The sequence below is a fragment of the Symphalangus syndactylus genome, chromosome 11 (genome assembly GCF_028878055.3).
Source record: "Symphalangus syndactylus isolate Jambi chromosome 11, NHGRI_mSymSyn1-v2.1_pri, whole genome shotgun sequence".
Classification (NCBI taxonomy): Eukaryota; Metazoa; Chordata; class Mammalia; order Primates; family Hylobatidae; genus Symphalangus; species Symphalangus syndactylus.
Window position 1 is genome coordinate 130795243 of NC_072433.2, and position 20916 is coordinate 130816158.

Below are 20916 nucleotides of genomic sequence, written 5' to 3' on the forward strand. Positions count from 1 at the left end.
GTGTTCGGTATATTTTATGACGATTTTAAAGATTACAGTAAAGTGGCCAGACGCGGTGGCTCACACCTATAATCCCAGCGCTTTGGGAGGCAGAAGCGGGCGGATCACTTGAGGTCAGGAGTTCGAAACCAGTCTCGCCAACATAGTGAAACCCCATCTCTACTAAAAAAAAAAAACAAACAAAAAAAACCACAATTAGCCGGGCAGAATGGCGGGCACCTGTAATCCCAGCTACTCGGGAGGCTGAGGCAGGGGAATCACTTGAACACAGGAGGTGGAGGTTACAGTGAGCTGAGATCACATCACTGAACTTCAGCCTGGGTGACAGAGCGAGACTCCATCTCAAAATAAAATAAAAAATAAAGATTACCAAAAAGTGAGGGCTGTGGGCATAGGATGACCCCCCTGCAGTGTGGACTGAAGATTAGCCACGTTCATCCGTATAGTTATAACTGGTAGTTATTCCAAGTTCCATGCAGAGCTAGGGACAGGTAGGCCCTTAGTAACGGGCAATTGGCGTCGTCACCATCAGCATCCCTATCATCGTCGTCGTCGTGGTAGTTCTTGCTCCCCTCGGGACCAGTGAGCCCAGGTGCACTAAGGATGGAGAGGCACGTTTTGCAATTCCTGCAAAAGTGCCCTGAGGCCCGGGGCTGCACCCTTGCAGTCCTGGCCCTCGCGCGGGTCGGTTCCCTTGGCAGGGAGCAGCACTCAGGGAGGGACACAGCTGTGAGTGGTCAGTGGCCAGTGTTGCCAGGTCCCAGGGGGGTCCCACCACTTCTGTGCTCCCTTTGACACCCCTTGATGCAGGGACCTAGAAGAAATATCTGTGTTAGTAAGCCACAGGGGAGACTGGCCAGCTTGTGGCGTAGAGCTGGTCACCACCAGGACGTGCACCAAACCAGGTGCCATCCCACCTGTTCTCCTGCAATAAATCAAGACATCACAATCACAGCCTTCCTGTGTCCATTTTTTAAATTTATTTATTTGTTTTTGTAAAGATGGCGTCTCCCTATGTTGCCCAGGCTGGTCTGGAGTTCTTAGGCTCAAGCCGTCCTCCTGCCTCAGCCTCCCAAAGTGCTGGGTTTACAGGCAGGAGCCATCGTGCCTGGCCCTGTATCCATTTTGTCATGTTGTAATCAAGGCACTCCAGTTGCTCAGAGAGGTGAGGGGCCTGCCTGCTGCTCCCTGGCTGGTAATAACAGCTCCGGATCGCACCAGGTGCCCGGTGGCCCAGTCTGGAAGAGAGCATCCCCCGGGGGCACTCGGATGAGGGCCTTTCCCTGATTTGCAGGGTGCGGCTGAGATGGTTTGCCCAGCTCTCTGAGCCAAGTGCCAGGCCCCAGGGGGTCTCTGGGCAAGGACCACAGAATAAACCTTGTCCCCACCACCGCCAGGGGACAGGACAAGGCTGGACCTTTGGGCTCAGCCTCAGGCTCCCTCTTAGATGCTTCTGGGCTCCGTGCAGTGCTGGCCAGCTGCCGCGAGGGCTCCAGAAGCTCCAGTTTTGGACAGCCAAGAAGATGGGGCTGTGTGGGTGGGACCCCAGCAGCAGGGGTCCAGCCTGGTGTCCCCTAGGCTGGGCTTGCTGGGAAAGGAAGACACTGGCACCAGCCTTACTGAGGACATGCTCTGCTGTTGCCCTGAGCCAGCCAGTCTCAGTTCCTGATCACCAAGGCCAGGCCATCGTCGGGGAGGAATGGGACCTACGGCCAGAGAGTCCCTTCATGCATCATCCCCTGCAGGCGTGGCCCAGGCCCACCGTGTCTACCTCTTTTCCTTTCAGGCTGTTTGTGGATCTCTGGAAGCATCTACAGCCACCCACCCTCCCACCCGGGAGTCCGAGCCCCGGCCAGGCGCCCCCACGGAGACCCTGCCCAGAGGCGCCAGGATGGCACAGGAGCTGAGGCCAGCACAGTGTCTGCAGAGCAGCCGGGAGGAGGACGGACCAGACCTTACCGGTGCAGGTAGACGCCAGCTCTTTTTGTATCTCTGGGTACTGGGCTGGGATGCGGTTGTCCCAGCAGGGATGGGGCTCCCAGAGTCGAGTTCAGATACAGTTCTGCCTCGTGTCCTCGATGTCCTAGAGGAGAGACTGGGTGCTGGGTCTCCCTTACTGGAGTTTGGATTTTCTCTTCCATACTCCTTAGGGTTCCAAAATCGTGGTTTCATCAACATCCCTGGTTCTCGATACTCTCGCCTGCTGGGCTCCTGCGCTGCCTTTGTTTATTTATTTACCTATACACCCTGTTGTCTTCATTCATTCATTTAAAAAAAATGATGTCATGGATATTCTTGAGCCCAGAGGGGGTTGTTTCTTGGTTTTCTCAGATGTCAACGCACTGTGTCCCAGGTGCACGTGTGCGGTTCTCTTGGGCTGGACCACGGGGAACCAGGCTGCTCTCTGCAGGGAGATGGCACCGCCGTCTTCCCCCTCCCACTCCTGCCAGCCACAGACACGCTGTGGACAACACCCCCACCCCGAGCCATCCTCAGACACCTCCTGAGGGCTTCTGCATGGTGCTTCCCTGAGGCCAGGCGAGGCTGTGCCCTCCTTGGTTAATCGCCGTGTGTGGACCCCTGAGGCTTTGGCTGCTGGGCCTTGGGGCCTGGGCCAGATCAGACCCTTTGGCTGGGCTTGGACATGTGGTGACCCCCGTGATGCATTTTTACGGCCTCGTCCTGAAGCCACCCCTTAGGCCATAGGTTCTCAGCAAGACCCTCCAGAGGGCTGTGGGCAAGGCTCTGTCCTGCCCCCATCACTGCCCCCACAGCATGGGAGACTTGGGACCCCCCAGCCCAGCCCATCCCTGGTGCCAACCACAGTGAGGGCAGTGGGTCCAAAGCACCCCATGTTATTGGGCCGAGCCGGGGAGGAGATGGACAGACAAGGGACTGCTGGGGGCCCAGGGACAGCTGGCCCATCCCCCAAGCCCTGGACTTTGATATGGGACCTCCATCTGCAGGACAACCCCAATACTGACCTCTTTCCCTTTGTGTGGTAGGCTCTGGGGAAGGGAAGGGGCTGGCCAGGGGCTTTAGGGACGCTGACCCCTCTGAAGGGCTTCCAGACACTGGCGGTTGAGGTCAGGGTGGTCAGGCCACAAAGCAGGCCAGGCAGGGCCTACTGCCCCCACCTTGTCTGAGGACCTGCTCTGCCGTTGCCTTGAGCCAGCTAATCAGAGTTTCTGATCGCAAAGGCCAGGCCATTGCTGGGGAGTAATGGCTAACAGCCTTGGACAAGTGAGTTTCCCTGCTCCGTGCCTCAGTTTCCTCATTTGTGAAACGGGAAGCAAGCTAAAGGGAGCGCCTGGCTCATGGGGCAGGTGTGGGGACTAACTCAGCCAGGACCCGAGCGTGTTTGTGGCACCCTCAGTGTTCAGGGTGCCGGCTGGGGCCAGGGAGTTATGATTTGTGATTTCTGATGCTCAGCTCTGGGTGGCAGCTCAGGCTGGGTCCATACCCACCTGTCACTCAGGACATCCCCAGCGGAGGCTCAGGCAGAGGGGGACACCAGTGTTCCCCTGTGCCTAGGGCAGGCCGGGTGCCCCTGTTTGGCGATGCGTCCTCCTGGGCCTGGCGGCTCACGGGTCAGTGGAGGGCTCCAAGGAGGAGGCAGCTTGCCTGGTTCTCACCGTTTCTCTCCCACAGCTTTAGGCAGAGCCCTGCCCCAGGAGAGGCCCCAGGAAACCAGAGTTCTCCGGAGCAGAACAAGGCCCAGACGGACTCTTAGGTGGAGTTTGGCTGTGGTTTGGGGGGCAGGCCCACCCACTTCTTATCTGAGGGACCTTTGGCAAATGAATGAGTCATCCTGAGCCTCTGTCCTCACGTCTGTAAGAGGGAACCATAATAGTAGGTGTTGGTAGAGGTTTCGTGGCAGCCACGTGAGCTGATGCTTGTAAGATGCTTGAAGAGGGCTGGGCACCGACGAAGACCCAAGTCTGCCTTTTTCCCACTCATGTCGGGACACATATCCTCCTCCATCAGTGAAACAGTGTCCTGCAGGCCAGAGAGGCTGAGCAATCTGCCTCCACTCACACAGTAGTGAGCGAGGGGGATGGGGCTTGAACCCCGAAGTCTGGCTCCCGCACCGAATTCACCCTCGGCACACCAGGCTGCTTCCCTGAGTGCTGGGAGGCTGAGGAGTTCGAGACAAGCCTGGGCAACCCTCAGGCAAAACTCTGTCTCTACAAAAAATACAAAAATTAGCTGGACATGGTGGCACGCACCTGTGGTCCCAGCTACTCGGGTGGCTGAGGTGGGAGGATCACTTGATTCCAGGAGGTTGAGGCTGCAGTGAGCCATGATTGTACCACCACACCCCAGCCTAGGCAACAGAGCAAGACTCCATCTCAGAAAAAAAATTTTTTAATTAAAAAAAAGGTTTTAAATAATCAATTCAGGAGTTTTCAGAGTGACATTTCCAAAAGGAGCCCTTTTTGGAGACTTTTGGGGATGGGGCTGGTCACTCCTGAGTCCCTGGTCCCAGTGGCCACCAGGTCCCTGGAAAGAACCTTGTCTCATCAGCAGGTCTTTGCTGCAACTCACTGCCTACTAGCGGGGGACGTTGGGGGCGGGGGCCTGAGAGTCTGGGGGTGCCAAGAAGGGTGCAGAGGTTGTGGGGTACCTGTGTGAGTGTCCCTGCAACAAGGTCTGACCTGGCAAGCCAGGAGCCCCTGCCCTGCGGCCGGGTGGGGGCAGGTGGGGCAGGGCTGGGGCACGAACCTGCGTCTGCCAGCTGCTCCCTGTCAGGCTGTAGCCAAGTCCGGGCAGCTACCCAGCCAGAGACCCACCAGGAGCATGTGCCGCAGTCAGGCCCCGCCTGGGCAGCCACTGCTGCTCAGAAACGTGACAGTGACTAATGGTTTATTACACACCTGCCACCTCTCATCCGGCAGGCGGGCGGGCGCTGTCTCCTGGGCCCAGCTGTGCACTGCCAGCTGGGTGGCGGGGCGGGTGCAGGGGGAGGGGGCACGTCCAGACACGCAGACGCACGAGACAGACACAGACACAGTACACACACGCAAACACAGAGACGAAAGCAGGCACTCAGAGACATAGCCCACAGACACGGCATAGGCACGGGTGCACGCATAGGTCACACACACGCACACATATGCAGACACATGGGCAGACCTAGCACACACACAGATACACACACAGAAACCCGTGACACACACCCCGGCATAGATTTTTCCCAAGCACACTATATGCACGTGGATACACAGACTCACAAGCATAGGGCCACATGCAGACAGACACAGACCCTATCTGCACTGCAAACATACCACACATAGCCACACACACAGAAGCCAAACATCCTCACACAGGTGGATACAAGCACAGACTCACATACACATATGCAATACACATATGGATACATAGAGTACCCCCACAAACACACAGACCTACACAGGGGCAGAGACACACAGACGCAGGCACAGACCCCTCACACACAAACACACAGAGACACACAGGGGCAGAGACACACAGAGACAGGCACAGACCCCCCCACACACAAGCACACCGACACACACGTGGGCAGAGACACACAGAGACAGGCACAGACCCCCCCACACACAAGCACACCGACACACACGTGGGCAGAGACACACAGAGACAGGCACAGACCCCCCCACACACAAGCACACCGACACACACGTGGGCAGAGACACACAGAGACAGGCACAGACCCCACACACACAAACACACCGACACACACAGGGGCAGAGACACACAGAGACAGGCACAGACCCCCCCCAACACACAAGCACACCGACACACACGTGGGCAGAGACACACAGAGACAGGCACAGACCCCCCCCAACACACAAGCACACCGACACACACGTGGGCAGAGACACACAGAGACAGGCACAGACCCCACACACACAAACACACAGACACACACACACAGGACACACATCTCAGATGCCTATCCCCACCACAGCCCTGTCTCCCTCTTTCCAGGCCACGGCCTCAGGGGCACTGAGCCCTCTCTGCCCTCCCTGTCTCTCTGTCCCCCTGCCATGGTGGTTCCACCCTGGCACTGGCTGGGGCAGGGGCCTTTCCCAGCAGTGGGGGTGCCCAGGGCAGGTGGTGGAAATGTAACCACCCAGGGCAGTGCATTTCTGACCCCCACTTCCCTGGAAATGCCTTGTACGTGGGGACAGCAGCTTTTGCCAGGGAAAGGAAGCAGGTACAGGAGGAGCCTTGCCGAGGAAAGGGCCCTGGGCCGAGTCCCCCGGGGAGGCACGTGGCCATCAGCTGCCTTGGTCTCCCCCAGAGGCGGGGGTTGTGTGTGTTGTGGAAGGCGATGATGAGTTTTGGTAACACTGTGTTCTCTGCTGTCCCAGACTCCCAGGCCAGACCACAGAGCTTATCAGACTTGCGTCACTATGGTCGGATGGGGCTACCGCCGTGTCCGGAGTGGGGCCACTCCCGGGCAAGGGCTCCCGGTGGCTGGCCAGGCTTTCATCATGTGGGCAGCTTTGGTTCCCAGGTGTTGCATTTGAGGTGGCCGTCTAGGAGGTGGCCACTTGCTGGCTGTGGGGAGCACAGCTCCAGGGCTGGGGACTCTGCCCTCCTGTGAAGGCCATGGAGACCCTCGGGGCTGGGATTCCTCTGGCAGGCAAGGCCCAAATGGACTGACCAGGCATCTCCAGCTGCCGGGAGAAGGGTGCAACCGAAACCTTGTGATGGATTTCCTTCCCTCGTGGGGTGGGCAAGCAGTCGAGCTCATCTGTTTCCAATACTCTTTGGCCTTTAGTCAAATGAAGACCCATTTCTCATGTGCCATCGCATGCAGTATAAAATCTATTGAGAGGACACTCCTAATTTATCACCAGTGGATGGGAACAGGCTTCCCTAGAACAATTATCTTTGTGTTGTCCGCAGCCACCTTGGGAGAGCAGCTGCACTGGTTGGTGATAGGAAGGAGGGGCTTGGACTCAGGTCCAAGTTTCCAAGTCCTAGCGTTACTACTTCCCGGCCATGGAGCCTTCTCAAGGTTTAGGACCTTCCCTGGGCTCAGCTGCTCTGACTACTGAATAGGCATGATAAAAATAAAATCCTTCTGGTAGCGTGGTGTCAGTGACATTGGATGAACACTGAGAAGGCACTGAGGGCTGCCATGCAAGGCTGTGCAGGTTGCACACTGCACAACTCCAGGAGGCACCATTCTTACTGTGGTCTCTGTGAATGTGCTTTCTGCATGGCCATTGGGCCTGCCGTGTTGCACATCAGTGGTGGCCCCGGAGTAGTGCCACATGGGCCCTAGGTATCCTTCCTGAGCTGTGAAACAGTTTCTGAAGTAGTTATTGATATCTTTTTTTTTTTTTTTTTTTTGAGATGAGGTCTCACTCTGTCACCCAAGCTGGAGTGCAGTGGGATGATCTTGGCTCTCTGCAAACTCCGCCTCCCAGGCTCAAGCAATTCTCCCACCTCAGCCTCCCGAGTAGCTGGGATTACAGGGGCACTCCACCATGCCTGGCTAATTTTTTTGTATTTTAATAGAGATGGGGTTTCACCATGTTGTCTAGGGTGGTTTCAAACTCCTGAACTCAGGAAATCCACCTGCCTTGGTCTCCCAAAGTGTTGGGATTAGAGGCATGAGCCACCGCACCCTCTGGATATCATTATTAATAGAGATAGTAGTTGCCACAGACCCCACCGCTGAGTTTGGGGTGGGGTTGCAGAAGACCAGGTCAAGATTGACTCTCTGCTTATGGCCATGTTCCAGGGCCTCCTCCCTTTCTCACCTGCCGTGCTGGGGTGTTGCCTTGCTTGACAGGGATGCTGGGGTTGATTGCCCCTTTGGGGCGGTCTATGGGTTCCTTCTGTCCCAGTAGCTGTCTGCTCTGCCTCCACCCAGAGATTCCCTGTTCTCAGCAGCACTTGCTCCAGGCTTTGCGGAACCACTGGGCCAGGCCTTACCTCCAACCCTGGCCAACCAGGACTGGACTTGTGTTCGCTACACATGGGTGTCAGAGCCTGTGGTGTGTCTGCCTCCTCCTGGCTCTTCCCATGGGGTTTCTCTCTCTGTTCCCAGGGCTGGGCTGATCCCAGCATCCACACACAGCAGAGGAAGGAGGGAGCGAGGGTAATCAAGAGAATGAAAGCACTGAGCTGTTTTCCCACCAGAGGGTGCAGTTGCAAAAGCCTGATTTTCTCATGCTGTGCCTCAGTTTACCCGTGGGTATTGTCACCACCAGTTGCCCTCTGTTGGCCACCTGGGGAAAGGAAAGCCAGCTTCTCCCTGTGGTCTGGGACAGTGGGTGGGGCAGGGGAGAAGAGGAGGGGGCTGGCAGTGTGGGTGGGAGCTGCTGGAGAAGACACAGCATGCCCTCCGTCTCTACTCTGGGCTGGCCCAGAAGGTCCCTTCCCTCTGCCTACTCTTGTGACTTCTGCCTTGCCACTCACCATGGCAGGGGCTTACTTAAGAAGAGGTCTGCGTTCGTTTCCCATGGCTGCTGTGAAATTACCACAAACTTAGTGGCTTAAAACAACACTCATTACTCTTAACACGTACACATAGTTCTTACAGTGCTGGAGGTCAGAAGTCTGACGTTAGTCTCACTGTGCAAAAATCCCCATGTGGGCAGGGCCTGTTCCTTCTGGGGACTCCAGGGGAGAATCTGTTTCTGTGCCTTCTGCAGCTTCCTTGGCTGGAGGCCGCCCGCATTCCTTGACTTGCAGCCCCTCCCTCCACCTTCAAATCCAGCAACTCAGCATTTCTCAGACCCTGCTTCCGGGTGGCACCTCCTTCTCTCTCCTCTTCTCCTGCCCTGCTCTCCTACTTAGAAGGCCCCTGTGACTGCACCAGGCCCACGTGGCTAATCCAGGCCCATCTCCCATCTCAAGGTCAGCTGGTTAGCAACCTTAATCCCCCTTTCCCAGGTAAGGTGGCACATGCACAGGCTCCAGGGATTGGGATGTAGACATCTTCTGAGTCCATGCTTAGCCTGCAGCCACAGTGTTTATAAAGTCACCTGCATTAGTCAGGGCAGGCATCCCCGGTGCCATAACAGACAGTCCCAGGGTTCATGGTGGGTCTTCCTGATTGGGTGACTCAGGATCCCGGATTCTCTTCAAGCCGTGGTCTCTGCTTCCTTGGGACTGCCAGAGTGGCCTGATGTCCCACCACCAGCGGGCACAGGCAACAGACAGAGGAACACCCCTGGATACTCTCCCGCTGTGGCCTTGAAGTGACCCATGCCGTTCCTGCCCACTTCCCGTTGGCCTGGACCAGCTCACACCCCACCCAGACGCAAGGGGAACAGGACAGCAGCCACTCCCCAGCAACTCTGTCCCCGGCAGAAGGGGCCGAGCCCTGCCATTCTGCTGGGCGGTTCGTCCATGGTTCCACGATCCCTGAGACGGCACGGGTCAGAGGCTGTCTGCACGCTGCCCAGGCACTTCCCACTTCTGCACGCCCTCCCTGGTTCCTGTGTACTGTGGTTCTGAGGCAGCCCCTGGCTGGCTGCGAGGCTGTCTTTGCAGGCCTGTCCTCAGGCCCCTGCAGCTGCTCTGTAGGAAGGGCCAGGAGCACTCATCTTCGGGGCAGCCCTTTGCAGCCAGTGACTGGCAGCTGTGGGGTGGGAAGCCCCTTACTTCTGGAGAGAGGAACCACCCACCCTCCAGAACTCCTCTGGGACAGGGCTGGGGTCGGGGCTGTGTCTGAAGTCAGCCTTGCATCCTCACACCCGCCCCCAGTATCCCCGGGAGACCGGCCTTAGAGATCACGGCATCCTGGTCTCCCTGTCTGCTTCTGAGAAACCCGCCTGAGACAGCACATGCCCAGGGCCATGGCCTCAGCCCCGTCTATGCAGACATCACTTCAGACGCGCCGCTCCTGCGGTCCTGCACTCCGCCTCCACCTTCACTCTCCTCTTTTCCCGGCGGACAAAGGGGCAGCTGGTTCACCTGGCTCCTCCCAGGTCAAGGTGGGAACACGAAAGAAGGAAGCCAGCAGAGGGCAAGTACAGACAGGTTCATTTCAGAGCGTGGCCTTGGGGTTCAGCCCCTCAACCTGAGGCTGAGGATCTCCTGGAGCCTGGGGAGCGTCCTTGGGGACCACATTTAGTAGGAGGAACCACAGGGCTGTAAGGGTGCGTCCATGTGCGTTGCCTGGAAGGCGAAGGTTTGTAGAAGGCGAAGGTTTGTAGAAGGCGAAGGTTTATAGAAGGTGAAGGTTTATAGAAGGTGAAGGTTTATAGTAGCCTACAGCGACTTCATTTTCACTCTCTCTTTTCTAGCCGTGTGTTGAAATCAGTTATTCATTAGGAATGACTAGGCTGTGGATGGCTTTCATTGTACACATCTGGACTCCCTCTCCCTGAGTTCAAAACCTGGCTCTGCTCCTTTGGAGCTTCTGCTACGTGGCAGATAGCCTCCCTGTGCCTCAGTTTCCATGCGTAAAACAGGGATGATGGGGTTTCAAGAATCAGAGTCCACATCAGATGCTTGCCTGGCACATGGGAATGTGTGAGCTGGGCCTGCCCTGGCAGCGAGAGAGAGTTGGTGACCACCAGAAACCCTGGCCCTGCGACGGCTTTTGTCTCTTTTTTGTTGGGCAAATGGGCTCCCAGGCGGGCTTGGGCCTCCATCGCCAGGAAGGCGGGACTGTGCCTGGGTACTTGGCTCTGGCCTCCAGAAGTGCTTGGCAAGCCTTGCCTGTAGCGGCTCCAGTGCCGAGTGCTTTGACACCAGGCGCTCCCAGAGCTCTGCCCCCACTGCCAAGCAGCAGCTGCTCCGGAGGGCACAGGGTCTGGATTTGGCTGTGGCTTCTCCAGCTCTGCATAAGGGCCCCCCTTCCCTGGCCCTTCTGCAGCATGACTGCCTCCTGGCTCCTGTCACCTGCTCTGTCTCTGTCTCCCTTCATACGTTTCCAGCTGAGCTGGGATCCATAGTCTGTTTCCCTCTCCACGACCAATCTATTTATCTTCTCAGGAACTTCTTGTAATGCCGGGAGTGCAGAGCTTGCAAGTCGGGGCAGGAAGCTTTAGAAGCCCAGGCAGCCTTGAGAGGCTCTTTCCTTGTAAGTGGATCTCTCCCCGGGAGCCTCTTGGACAATTTAGCAGGGACTTACCCATGCTGGGTCTAGAGACCCTCCCGCCCCTCTGTTTCCTGCTCTCCTACTTACTGGGATCTGGTTTCCCTCAGCTGGTTCCCTTGCTAGCGTGTGACTCTGTGTGTCTCTGTGACTGGTTTAGATTTGTATGAAATAAAAAAGGAAAGAGAATTTAAGTTGGGCAATTGAAAAAACAATACACCAAGCATTGGAAAAAAGCAGATCTTTATAACTGGCAAAATTGCTGTTAAGAGGGTCTGTTTATCCTAAACTGGAATTTCTTTCCCAATAAGTTGGTGATAAAGATTTTAGATGGAAAAGACGAGATTGGCTGAGTAGCAGGAGTGGCTGTTCTGGAGCTCAGGGTGGGGTGTCCCGGGGCAGTGCCAGGGACCCGAGGGACAGAGCCGTGTCACCAGGCACAGACCGTCTCTGCAGGGGCCACCGTGCATTGGCCTGCCTGGCCACCACCCTGCCGTGGCCTCTGCCCACCCACTGTCCTTCATTCCTCTCGACTGGTCCAAGCTGATAAACTGTCACCGGGGACCGCGGCTGGTCCGTTTGGCACCACTGTGGTTTTACGCGGTTTGAAGAGTGCCACCCTTACCCTCACCCATGACCTTCTAAGTGGGAGCAGACACCACGGGAGAGCTGGGGATCTCTCCTGGCTTGCGACTTCACCATGGCTCCATGTGACTGAGCTCTGATTGTCTGCCGGCACGTCTGTGTCTGCCGCTACAATGCCGTATGTGTGCCTTTGTTCACAAATGTTGATTGAACACCACCTGTGTGCTAAAGACCATGCTGGGCGTGGGGGGCATAGCAGGGCACATAACAGACACAACCCCTGCCCCGAGAGCAGATATTCAAGAGGAAGGCAGATAACTCCCAAATGAGCAGGTAAAGGAGTGATGCCAGGTGGTGAGAGGGCCACAAAGAAACAGGCAGGGGACACAGAGACCTGAGGGCGTGGCTTTAGACGCGTGGTCACAGAGGCCTAAGGAGGTGGCATTTGGCAGAGAGTTCCAGGCCCAGCGAAGAGCATGTGCAAGGGCCCTGAGGCAGCCAGTGCCTGGCATGCATACCCTCACCATTGGAGGCACGGACTGTGGCTCCCTGTCCTCGTGATTTCTCCAGTGCGTGGCACAGTGCACATAATAGGTACTCAGTAAACTTTTGTTGAGTGAATGCGAGCTTTTAAGTCAGCTGTTGCTGGGAGACATGACCAGGGGAGAGGAAATGTAGAGAGGAAGTAAGATTCGTTTTTTTTTTTTTTTGAGATGGAGTTTCACTCTTGTTGCCCAGGGTAGAGTGCGATGGCATGATCTCGGCTCACTGCAACCTCTGCCTCCTGGGTTTAAGCGATTCTCCTGCCTCAGCCACCCAAGTAGCTGGGATTCCAGGCATGCGCCACCAAGCCCTGCTAATTGTGTTTTGTATTTTTAGTAGAGACGGGGTTTCTCCATGTTGGTCGGGCTGGTCTCGAACTCTCGACCAGGTAATCCACCCGCCTCAGCCTCCCAAAGTGCTGGGATTACAGGCGTGAGCCACCGGAAATAAGATTCTTATAAGCATGGAGGATGCTCGTCTTCCCAGGTTTCCTGGGTCAAGAGCTGATGTTCCAAGCAGGTTCTTACTGCATTCCAGAAGCTTCATTCTCTCTCCAGGACCCAGGGTGGAGTCAACCATCTGGCCTCTCTGGGCAGAACTCTTTGTGCTGGGAGAGTTCTGAAGGCCCCTGGAGCATCGGAGGAGAGCCTTGGCTCTCCCACCATCTGTTTCACACCTGATTAGATCAGCCCTAAATGCCTTCTCTAAAAGATACAATTCCGACCAGGCATGGTGGCTCCTGCCTGTAATCCCAGCTCTTTGGGAGGCTGAGGCAGGAGGATCGCTTGAGCCCAGGAGTTGGAGATCAACCTGGGCAACATAATGAGACCACATCTCTACAAAAAATTTAAAAATTAGCTGGGTGTGGTTGTGCATGCCTATAGTCCCAGCTACTCAGGAGGCTGAGGCTAGAAGATCGCTTGAGCCCAGGAGTTCGAGGCTGCAGTGAGCCATGATTGCATCACTGTACTCCAGCCTGAGAGACAGAGTGAGACCCTGTCACTATAAAACTAAACTAAACTAAAATTCCATTTGAATTGATGACGAAGTTTAAAATAAAATTCCAGCAACTGTAGACCACCCTGTTTTCTCTAGGGGGCCTCCCAGACTGATTAGATTGGGGTCAAGGGCACTTCAAGGTCACCCAGGAATGATGGGTCCTCCTCCCTAGGGCATGGATGGCTCTGGGAGGGCTGCAGCCTCCCTGAGTTGAGCACTTGGAGGGGGTCCTGACCAAGCAGCTGCTGTGAGTCGGGTACTGTGTCTGGGAACAGCACTCTTCCTCGTCATATTATTTCTGTGTTGCTGTAAGAAGTCACCGTGGGCTTGGCTTAAACCAAAAGCTTATTCCCTTACAGTTCTGGAGGTCAGAGCCCTGACTCGGGTCTCACGAGGCTAAATTCAAGGTGTGGGCAGGCCCTAGGGGAGAATCTTTTCCCTCATCTTTTCTCACTTCTAGGGGCCATTTCATCTCCTACATCATTCTAACCTCTTGCTGCTGCCTTTTTTTTGAGACAGGATCTCGCTCTGTGGCCCAGGCTGGAGTGCAGTGGCGTGATCACGGCTCACTGCAACCTTGACCTCCCTGGGCTCAAGTGATCCTCCCACTTCAGCCTCCCAAGTAGCTGGGATTACAGGCATGTGACACCATATTCCTGCTTAATTTTTGTATTTTTGTAGAGATGGGGTCTCACTCTGTTGCCCAGGCTGGTCTCAAAATCCGGGCTTCAAGCAGTCCTCCCTCTTTGGCTTCCCAAAGTGCTGGGATTACAGGCATGAGTCCCCACTCACTCCTGTTTTCGCATCTCCCACCACCCACTCCTGCCTCCCTTACAAGGACCCTGTGACCCCATTAGATGCCCCTCACCACCGTGGATAGTCTAGGATACTCTCCCCATCTCACGGTTCCTACTCATGTCTGCAAAGTCCCTTCTGCCATAGAAGGTGACATTTTCGTAGACTCCGGGGATTAGATGTGGACGTCTTTTGGGGCTGTTATGCAACCTAACACTCTCCCTGGCTGGGCTGAGCTGGCGGAGCCTGAGGGGCGTGGTGTCCATGCTCACAATTAGTCATTTATTGAGCACCGACTGTGTGCCAGGCACAGTTGTAGGTGCTTTGCTGGGACTGGTCCCTCAGCCTTATGGTCATTCTGCAGGGGCAGACTGGGCCCCACTGCCCGGCTCAACCCCAGGGGTGCATTCTGCGTCACCCCGGGTCATTCCCCCCCTTGGGAACACGGGGCTGATGACGGAGCCCCCTTGAGGGGGTGGCCTCAGTTAGTAACTCCTGAGTTTAGAGCTGGGAGGGCAGCCCTCCAGGTGGTCCCTGCACCACCCTCGCGGGGCAGGGGCTAGATACTGGCCGGACCCAGGAGGTTCTGGGTGCAGTTTAGCGTTTTCCCAGGAGGTGGCGCAATGAAGCCCTGGATGCACAGCCAAAGCCAAGCCCTGGGGCTGCCCCCACGCTGTGCCTGGGCATTGGGAAGGGCACTCACCCTAGAGACGCAGCCAGGCTCTGCCCCTCGCCTAGCCTCTCAGCAACGCACCCCAGGAGATGGCCAACCGACCCCACCTTCCAGTGCACTGGGCGTCCCTCTGCCTCTGCCTGCCCCTCAAGCAGCTAAGCCATGGTCCTCACCTCTGGTCACTGCTCAACCCATCTGTCCCCAGATACGCTAAGATGGGCTCTCACAAGATGCAGAGAACACAGCATGGTGCAACTCAGGAGGGCTCCAGGGAGGAGGCAGCACTACTTGAACTGGCACCCAGACCCGAGTAGGGCAAAGGAGGCTCCTCAGGGGAAAAGAACCTGAAAGTGCATACAGCAATGATGGTGGGCTTCCTCCTTTCCCCTCCCTCTTCTCTTCCCTCCCTCCTTCTCTCCCTCCCTCCCTCACATGGGGACGGCTGCTTCTGCCTAGAGCGCGTTCTAGGCCCCAACCCAGGGCTGGACACTGCAGAAGGCCTGGAGTGGGAACTCAGTGTGTGCTGCCGGATGACTCTGCGAGCCCATGGGTGTGACCTGGACGGGATATCACTCTGTGTGACCCCCTTTGGGAACTGGGTTTTCTCTGCTGCCCACGGAGTTGACAGGGAAGACAGGAAGTGGCCGCCGCAGCTCCCAGCTCCCATTACCCTCTGAGCCAGCCTGGCTCCTGTGTACAGCTTGCAGCAGCCTGTGCCAGGGTAGGGCGGAGGCTGGGAGGGCAGGAGGAGGGCCTGCGCCCAGCGGCAGCTGGCTGCGGCCTGCTCCACACCCTCCCGCTCTCTTCTCGGGAGTTTGCGCCCCACACTGAGCCGTGGGCCTGGGCCGGGAGGGAGCCAGAGGCATCCTCTTCTTTTCCCAGCCTCGCTGCTCTGCCCGCCTCATTCCTTCCCCAGGCCAAGGGGAGCTGACTGATGACTGAGGCCACAGCTGCTCCTCGGGCTACCAGACCAGGGCAGGGGGGCCAGGGGCTGGGCCAGGCAGTGCTCATGGACCAGAAGAGCCCCAAGTGGAAAGTGCTCCTGTCGGGTGAGTCCCCGGGGATGGCCCCACGCAGCGCCATGGAGGAGCCGGGGCATGGGTCTTGGGACAGTGCCCAGACTTCCAGGACAGAAGACGGAGATAGCAAGGAGGGACAGAGGGCCGAGCTGTGACTCGGTAAGGGTGTGCGTCCTGGCTGCAGGGGCTGTGTGGGTGCAGATGTGGAGCATGAGTGCTGGCCATGGGGACAGTGACCCCAGGGACAGGCATAATGGCCCCAGTCTGAGCCCCAGTGCCCAGGCGCAGGCATTAGGATTCTAAGGGGGCGTGGCAGGGCCTTGAGGCTACAGCTGACAGCCCTCTGGGCACTCCCTGGGCACATCCCAGCTGCCCCTGCTGCTGGCACCCCTATTGTACTGTGCACGGACCCTTACGGGACACAGGCTGGCACAGAGCCTGGCACCAGACACCTGAGGGTGAGCTCAGGGTGCCTCCCATCCTCCCAGCTCACTGGGCTCCTGGGTACTAGGTGGCCCTCTGAGGTCACTGAATCCCACCCTCCTTTCCCGTGGAGGGGGAAACTGAGGCTGCTCAGCAGCCCCGGATGGTGCCAAGTCTAGAACCTGAATGACCCTCTCCCAGGCTACCTACTGCTTCTGGAAGTGGGAGGAAAAGGGCAGGAGGGGCTGGGAGAGGAGCTAGGCAGACCTGGCTGAAGGAACGGGCAGAGAGGGAGAGGAAGCGTGCAGAGGGGCTCCGCCTCCGCAGAGATTCCAGGAGGGCACAGTTGTGTGTGGCACAGGTGACACCAAAGCCCTGGTGCTCCTAGTTCCCTTACCAGGTGAGGTGCAAGGGGCTTCTCACCTTCCCCTTCCTCCATCATGGCTGGTTTCACAGGTAGCGCAGGACTACCACTCCACTCCCTGGCTTGGGCTGTGGAAGATGGATTTGATTTCATTAAGAAGGAACCCCTGGTGGGCGCCTGTGAGACCAAGGTGGGCAGATCACTTGAGCCCAGGAGTTTCAGAACAGCCTGGGCAACATGGCAAAACCCCATCTCTAAAAAAAAAATACAAACAATTAGCAGAGTATGGTGGCTCATGCCTGTGGTCCCAGCTACCCAGGAGGCTGAGGTGGGAGGATCACCTTAAGCCTGGGAAGTTGAGGCTGCAGTGAGCCGAGATCATGCACACTGCACTCCAACCTGGGTGACAGTGAAACTCTGGACTCTGTCTCAAAAAAAAAAAAAAAAAGAACACACTACCAAGTGGCAAGCACACATTAGGAAGTAGTGTGCACCCCGAGCCCTTCTGCACGTGGGCTGGCTGCGAGGTAGTGAGCTGCCCATCCCTGACCATATTCAAACAGGATTCGTGCAACCCATCAAGGAGTCTGTGGAGGTCAGAAGAGACCATATTCCTTCCGGGTCTTAGATTCCAGATCCCAGTTCCCCCATGCACCTCATCTGTACTGTAATGAGGACCCTAGCCGCCAGGATTTAGTGAGCGCTTGCTGTATACCAAGGTTCTTCACCGCCCTCGGTGGGCACCAGTTCACCAAATCCTTACCACACCCTGGGAGGTGGGCAGGCTCCTCCCCCTTGTTCCAGATGAGAAGGCTGAGGAGGAGGGGACAAGTGACTTGCTGACGGTCATCCCGCCAGTCAGCTGAGTCACAGAGCTGGGTTGCAAAGCCAGGCCATGTGGCACAGAGCTTTCATCCTGACCTCAGTTACAGGGAGTCCACCGGTTAGGAAAGTGTTCTCTAAACTGTGAGACATGCAGAAGTTCTGCAGAATCACCTACACAGCTTTGACTGGGAGGGCAGCGGGCTGTGGCCTTCTAGGCCCAGGTCCTCTGCTGGGACAGGCACGTGTCAGCAACAGCAGCAGCCAATGTGACCATGGGAGGCCGGCTCCTTGTCCACCAGGGTGGGTGCCAGGCGCCTGGTAGCAGGCCCAGCTGCCTCGAGGTGCCCCCAGGGATGGATCGCTCCATGCTGGGATCCCCCACTCTCGCGTGCTCTCCCTCCACCCCTTTGTCTCAAACAGCCAGGCTGTTGGGGTGCCTTCTCTGATGTCTTCTATGATGGGCTGTTTGTTTGGGTGTCTCTGATGTCTTCTCTTGTCAAATAGACAAAAAATGGAAAGAAAGCAAGGGAGGGAAGAGCAGAGGAGGGGAGGGGACGAGAACCTCTCCCCCTCCGCTGCTTTCCAACTCAGCCTGTCTCCCGGTTTGTGAAGTGGGGATGCTGTGGCAGCTGCCTCCCAGGCCCCCTGGGAGGATGGGCTGGGGCACTGTGTAGAGCAGGGATTCAGTGACTGCATCGCTACTATGTATCCTCCCAGCCTGGAGTGAGTGTCTGGGAGGGCCACAGGTGTGTTGGCCGCGGCCTGGAAGAGTCTGCTCAGAGCAGGTACTCCAGGGAGGTTCTGGAGTGAACAGGTGTGTGGCGGGTGGGCAGAGGGACGAAAGGGCGAATGAATGAGTGCTGGTCGCCCTCTCCTCCTGGCAGGCCTGGGGACCCTGGATCCCCGAGGCCACCCAGGGCAGTGTGATTGTGCTCCTGCCCCACGGTGCCCCACGGTTACCACCGCCACAGCAGGGCCGTTCTCTGTGTCTCCTTCATGAGCGGCAGGCTCCAGGCACCCGCCTGGCCTCCCTCCCTGCTCCCCGCAGGCCCTGTCAGGTCAGCGGCGCCTTATCCATCGCCCCACGGTGGCTGCATGTGCATATGTGCGTGGATGTTGTCCACATGTGTCATTTTCACGTGACTCTGTATACCTGTGTGTGTGTGCACATGTGGTTCTCAGTGTGTATGTGTGTGGTGCTGTATGTGTTAGTGTGCGCGCGTGGCCCTCAGTGTGTAGTGTGTCAGTGTGCAAGTGTGTGGTCACGCGTGGCCCTCGGTGTGCAGTGTGTGTCAGTGTGTATGGGTGTGGTTGTGTGTGGCCCTCCATGTGCAGTGTGTGTCACTGTGATGTCTGTGTCTGTGTCCATGTGCATTTTTGTGTGTACATGTATGATTCTGTGTGTGTGGGTGTGGGTGTGGCTCTCAGCGTGTAATGTGTGTCAGTGTGCACGTGTGTGTGTGCACGCGTGCACAGGTAGCTCCTAGCGTGTTGTGTGGTGTGACGTACAGGTCTCAGGGCGTGTGGCTGCCATGGCCAGGCTGAGGGCAGTACCGTGGAGACAATAGCTTTGGCAGCCAGCCAGGCCCATGACCCTGGAGGGGGTGGGGGGTGGATGGGCCCAGTGGACGCGTTTGAGCCGCTGGTTTGGTGAGGGTTGTGGAGGAGGCGAGGCACCCAGGCGGTTTCAGGACCCTCGCCAACCTCCTCTTGGGCCGCCTTCTGCCTCACTGAGGCCGGACAGCCCTCATCCTCTGTGGGGTGAAGACAGATGAGGGACAAAGACAGTCCTTCCTCTCTTCACTCCTCCTGGTGATGGTGACACTGTGCCTTCCCTTTGGGGCCGAGGCCGTCCCAAGCACCCCTTTGCCCCTGAGTGTCATGGTGGAAAACAGGGTTGTGGCCCCAGTGTTCTGGGTTTCGATCCTGGCACTGCCACTCGCTGCTGTATGACCTAGATGAGCCACCTAATCTCTCTGCACCGCTGCCGGCCATCAAGGGGAGTCAGTAGCCCCTCACTGGCTGGCACTGTTGGGATAGAGTGAGTTGGGGTGCGAGGCCCTCAGGACACCCAGCTCAGGCTGTGTGAGCTGCCAACACTCTGCCTGTCTGTCACTCTTGTCATCACTAATCCCCTTGCCTGGGAGCTTCTGGATCCCAGTGACACCTCCCAGGCCCCAGGTGCCTTTTTGGGCCACCCGGAGCCCATGCCTTGGCCCTCCCAAGTCACCTCACCTCCCGCAGGTGGGGAGCAATGCAGGAGTCTCAGGTGGGCAGGACCCCAGCCATGAGGGAGGTTCCCGCCTCATCTTCACCAGGCCCAGGGTGCCCATTAAGGTGGGAACCAGTCCAGCCCCCATATCTGGGAAGCAGCGGGTGTCACAAAGAGCCACGGTTGGGCAGTGCCAGTGCTGGTGGGGTGGAGGGCAGCCGGATGCCAAGACCCGGAGACCCCCAGGCCTGGGGCCATGCAGGGCTTAAGCAGTGGGTTTGCTGGTGTTCGACCAGGTATAGGGGAAGCTGGGGTAGAGACTGGAGTTTGGACACCTCTGACTCTGTCTTCCCTCACCGGGTACCTCCCAGGCAGCAGCCAGGCACCATGAGCCCAGGCTGGGCCAGCACAGGTGAGGCAATGGCACAGGCCTGGCTGTCTCTCCTGGGGGCAGCTCTGCGGCCACGCTGCCCACCTCCAGTACCCTGGCCCCTGTGAATCTCTCCCCTTCACCAAGTGAGACACTGGAAGGGCAAGAACATTTATTAAGTGCCTACTGCATGCCAGCTCTCGTGTGCATGTCAGCTCCACCATTAGCCCCATTTTACACGTGAAGAAACAGGCTCAGAGAGGTGTGAGGTTTGCCCCAGGTGTGTCGGGGGCCTGGCTCCAGCCCAGCAGTTCTGACGCTGGAACTCCCACAGGGAACCAGACCCCACACTCCGAGCTGGCCTCCCTCTTGCTATGTGGATTTCTCCTTGGGCCTGAGCAACTGCCCCCAACCCTCAGAGGCCCCACCCCCGCCAAAGAAGGTACAGACTCCAGGCTTCTCTCTTCTCATCCCCAGCCCAAACAAGCTCTGCACCCCCTGTTCTGCCTCCCCTGTCAAGCAGAACATGGTGAGATGGCCACAGAGAGGCCCAGGAACCAGACCTCACAGCACATCTGAGCCTGAGTTTCTCTCTCCGGGAAATGGGGATGATCGAGGAGCTCGACCTCGGTTCGTCCTGGGGAGGCGCCCGGGTGCCTGGCACAGTGCCCCTGCCCGTTAGGATTACCGCAACGGTTGGAACCCTGCCCTTCTGCTCCCGGCCCATTAGCGCTGGGCTGGGGTGAGTTTGGTGGCTGCGCGGGCTGGTCTGGCCGCCTCCTGGCTCCTTGATGGCAGATTTGGGCACGGAAAGAGCCTGTGGCCGGGTGGTGTGGGCAGAGGGGCGGGGGGGCTCTGCCCTCCCTGCCTGCCTGCCAGGCGTGTGGTCCTGGCTGGGGACACAGGAACACAGCCCTGGCTCTGTTCTCAAAGTCGTGGGAGGCGGGCTGTCACCGCAGTGGCTGGGAGCTGGAGGCCAGCCCAGAGGGAGAGAGGACGCCATGTCTGTGCCCTCACCCTTCAGCACAGGCCCTGCCAAGCCACAGGTGCCTCTG

The 20916-nt window shown here is 57.6% G+C and overlaps 1 protein-coding gene across 3 annotated transcripts in view; it reads left to right on the forward strand.

Moving 5' to 3' along the window:
• The window catches only part of GSE1 (Gse1 coiled-coil protein), a 500278-nt gene that overhangs the window by 189995 nt on the left and 289367 nt on the right, over positions 1 to 20916 (forward strand). For all 3 annotated transcript variants that reach the window (XM_055299775.2, XM_055299774.2, XM_055299777.2), the window contains exon 2: positions 1787 to 1967. In XM_055299775.2, coding sequence (XP_055155750.1) covers positions 1787 to 1967 — 181 coding nt within the window. The remainder of the gene's footprint in view (positions 1 to 1786; positions 1968 to 20916) is intronic.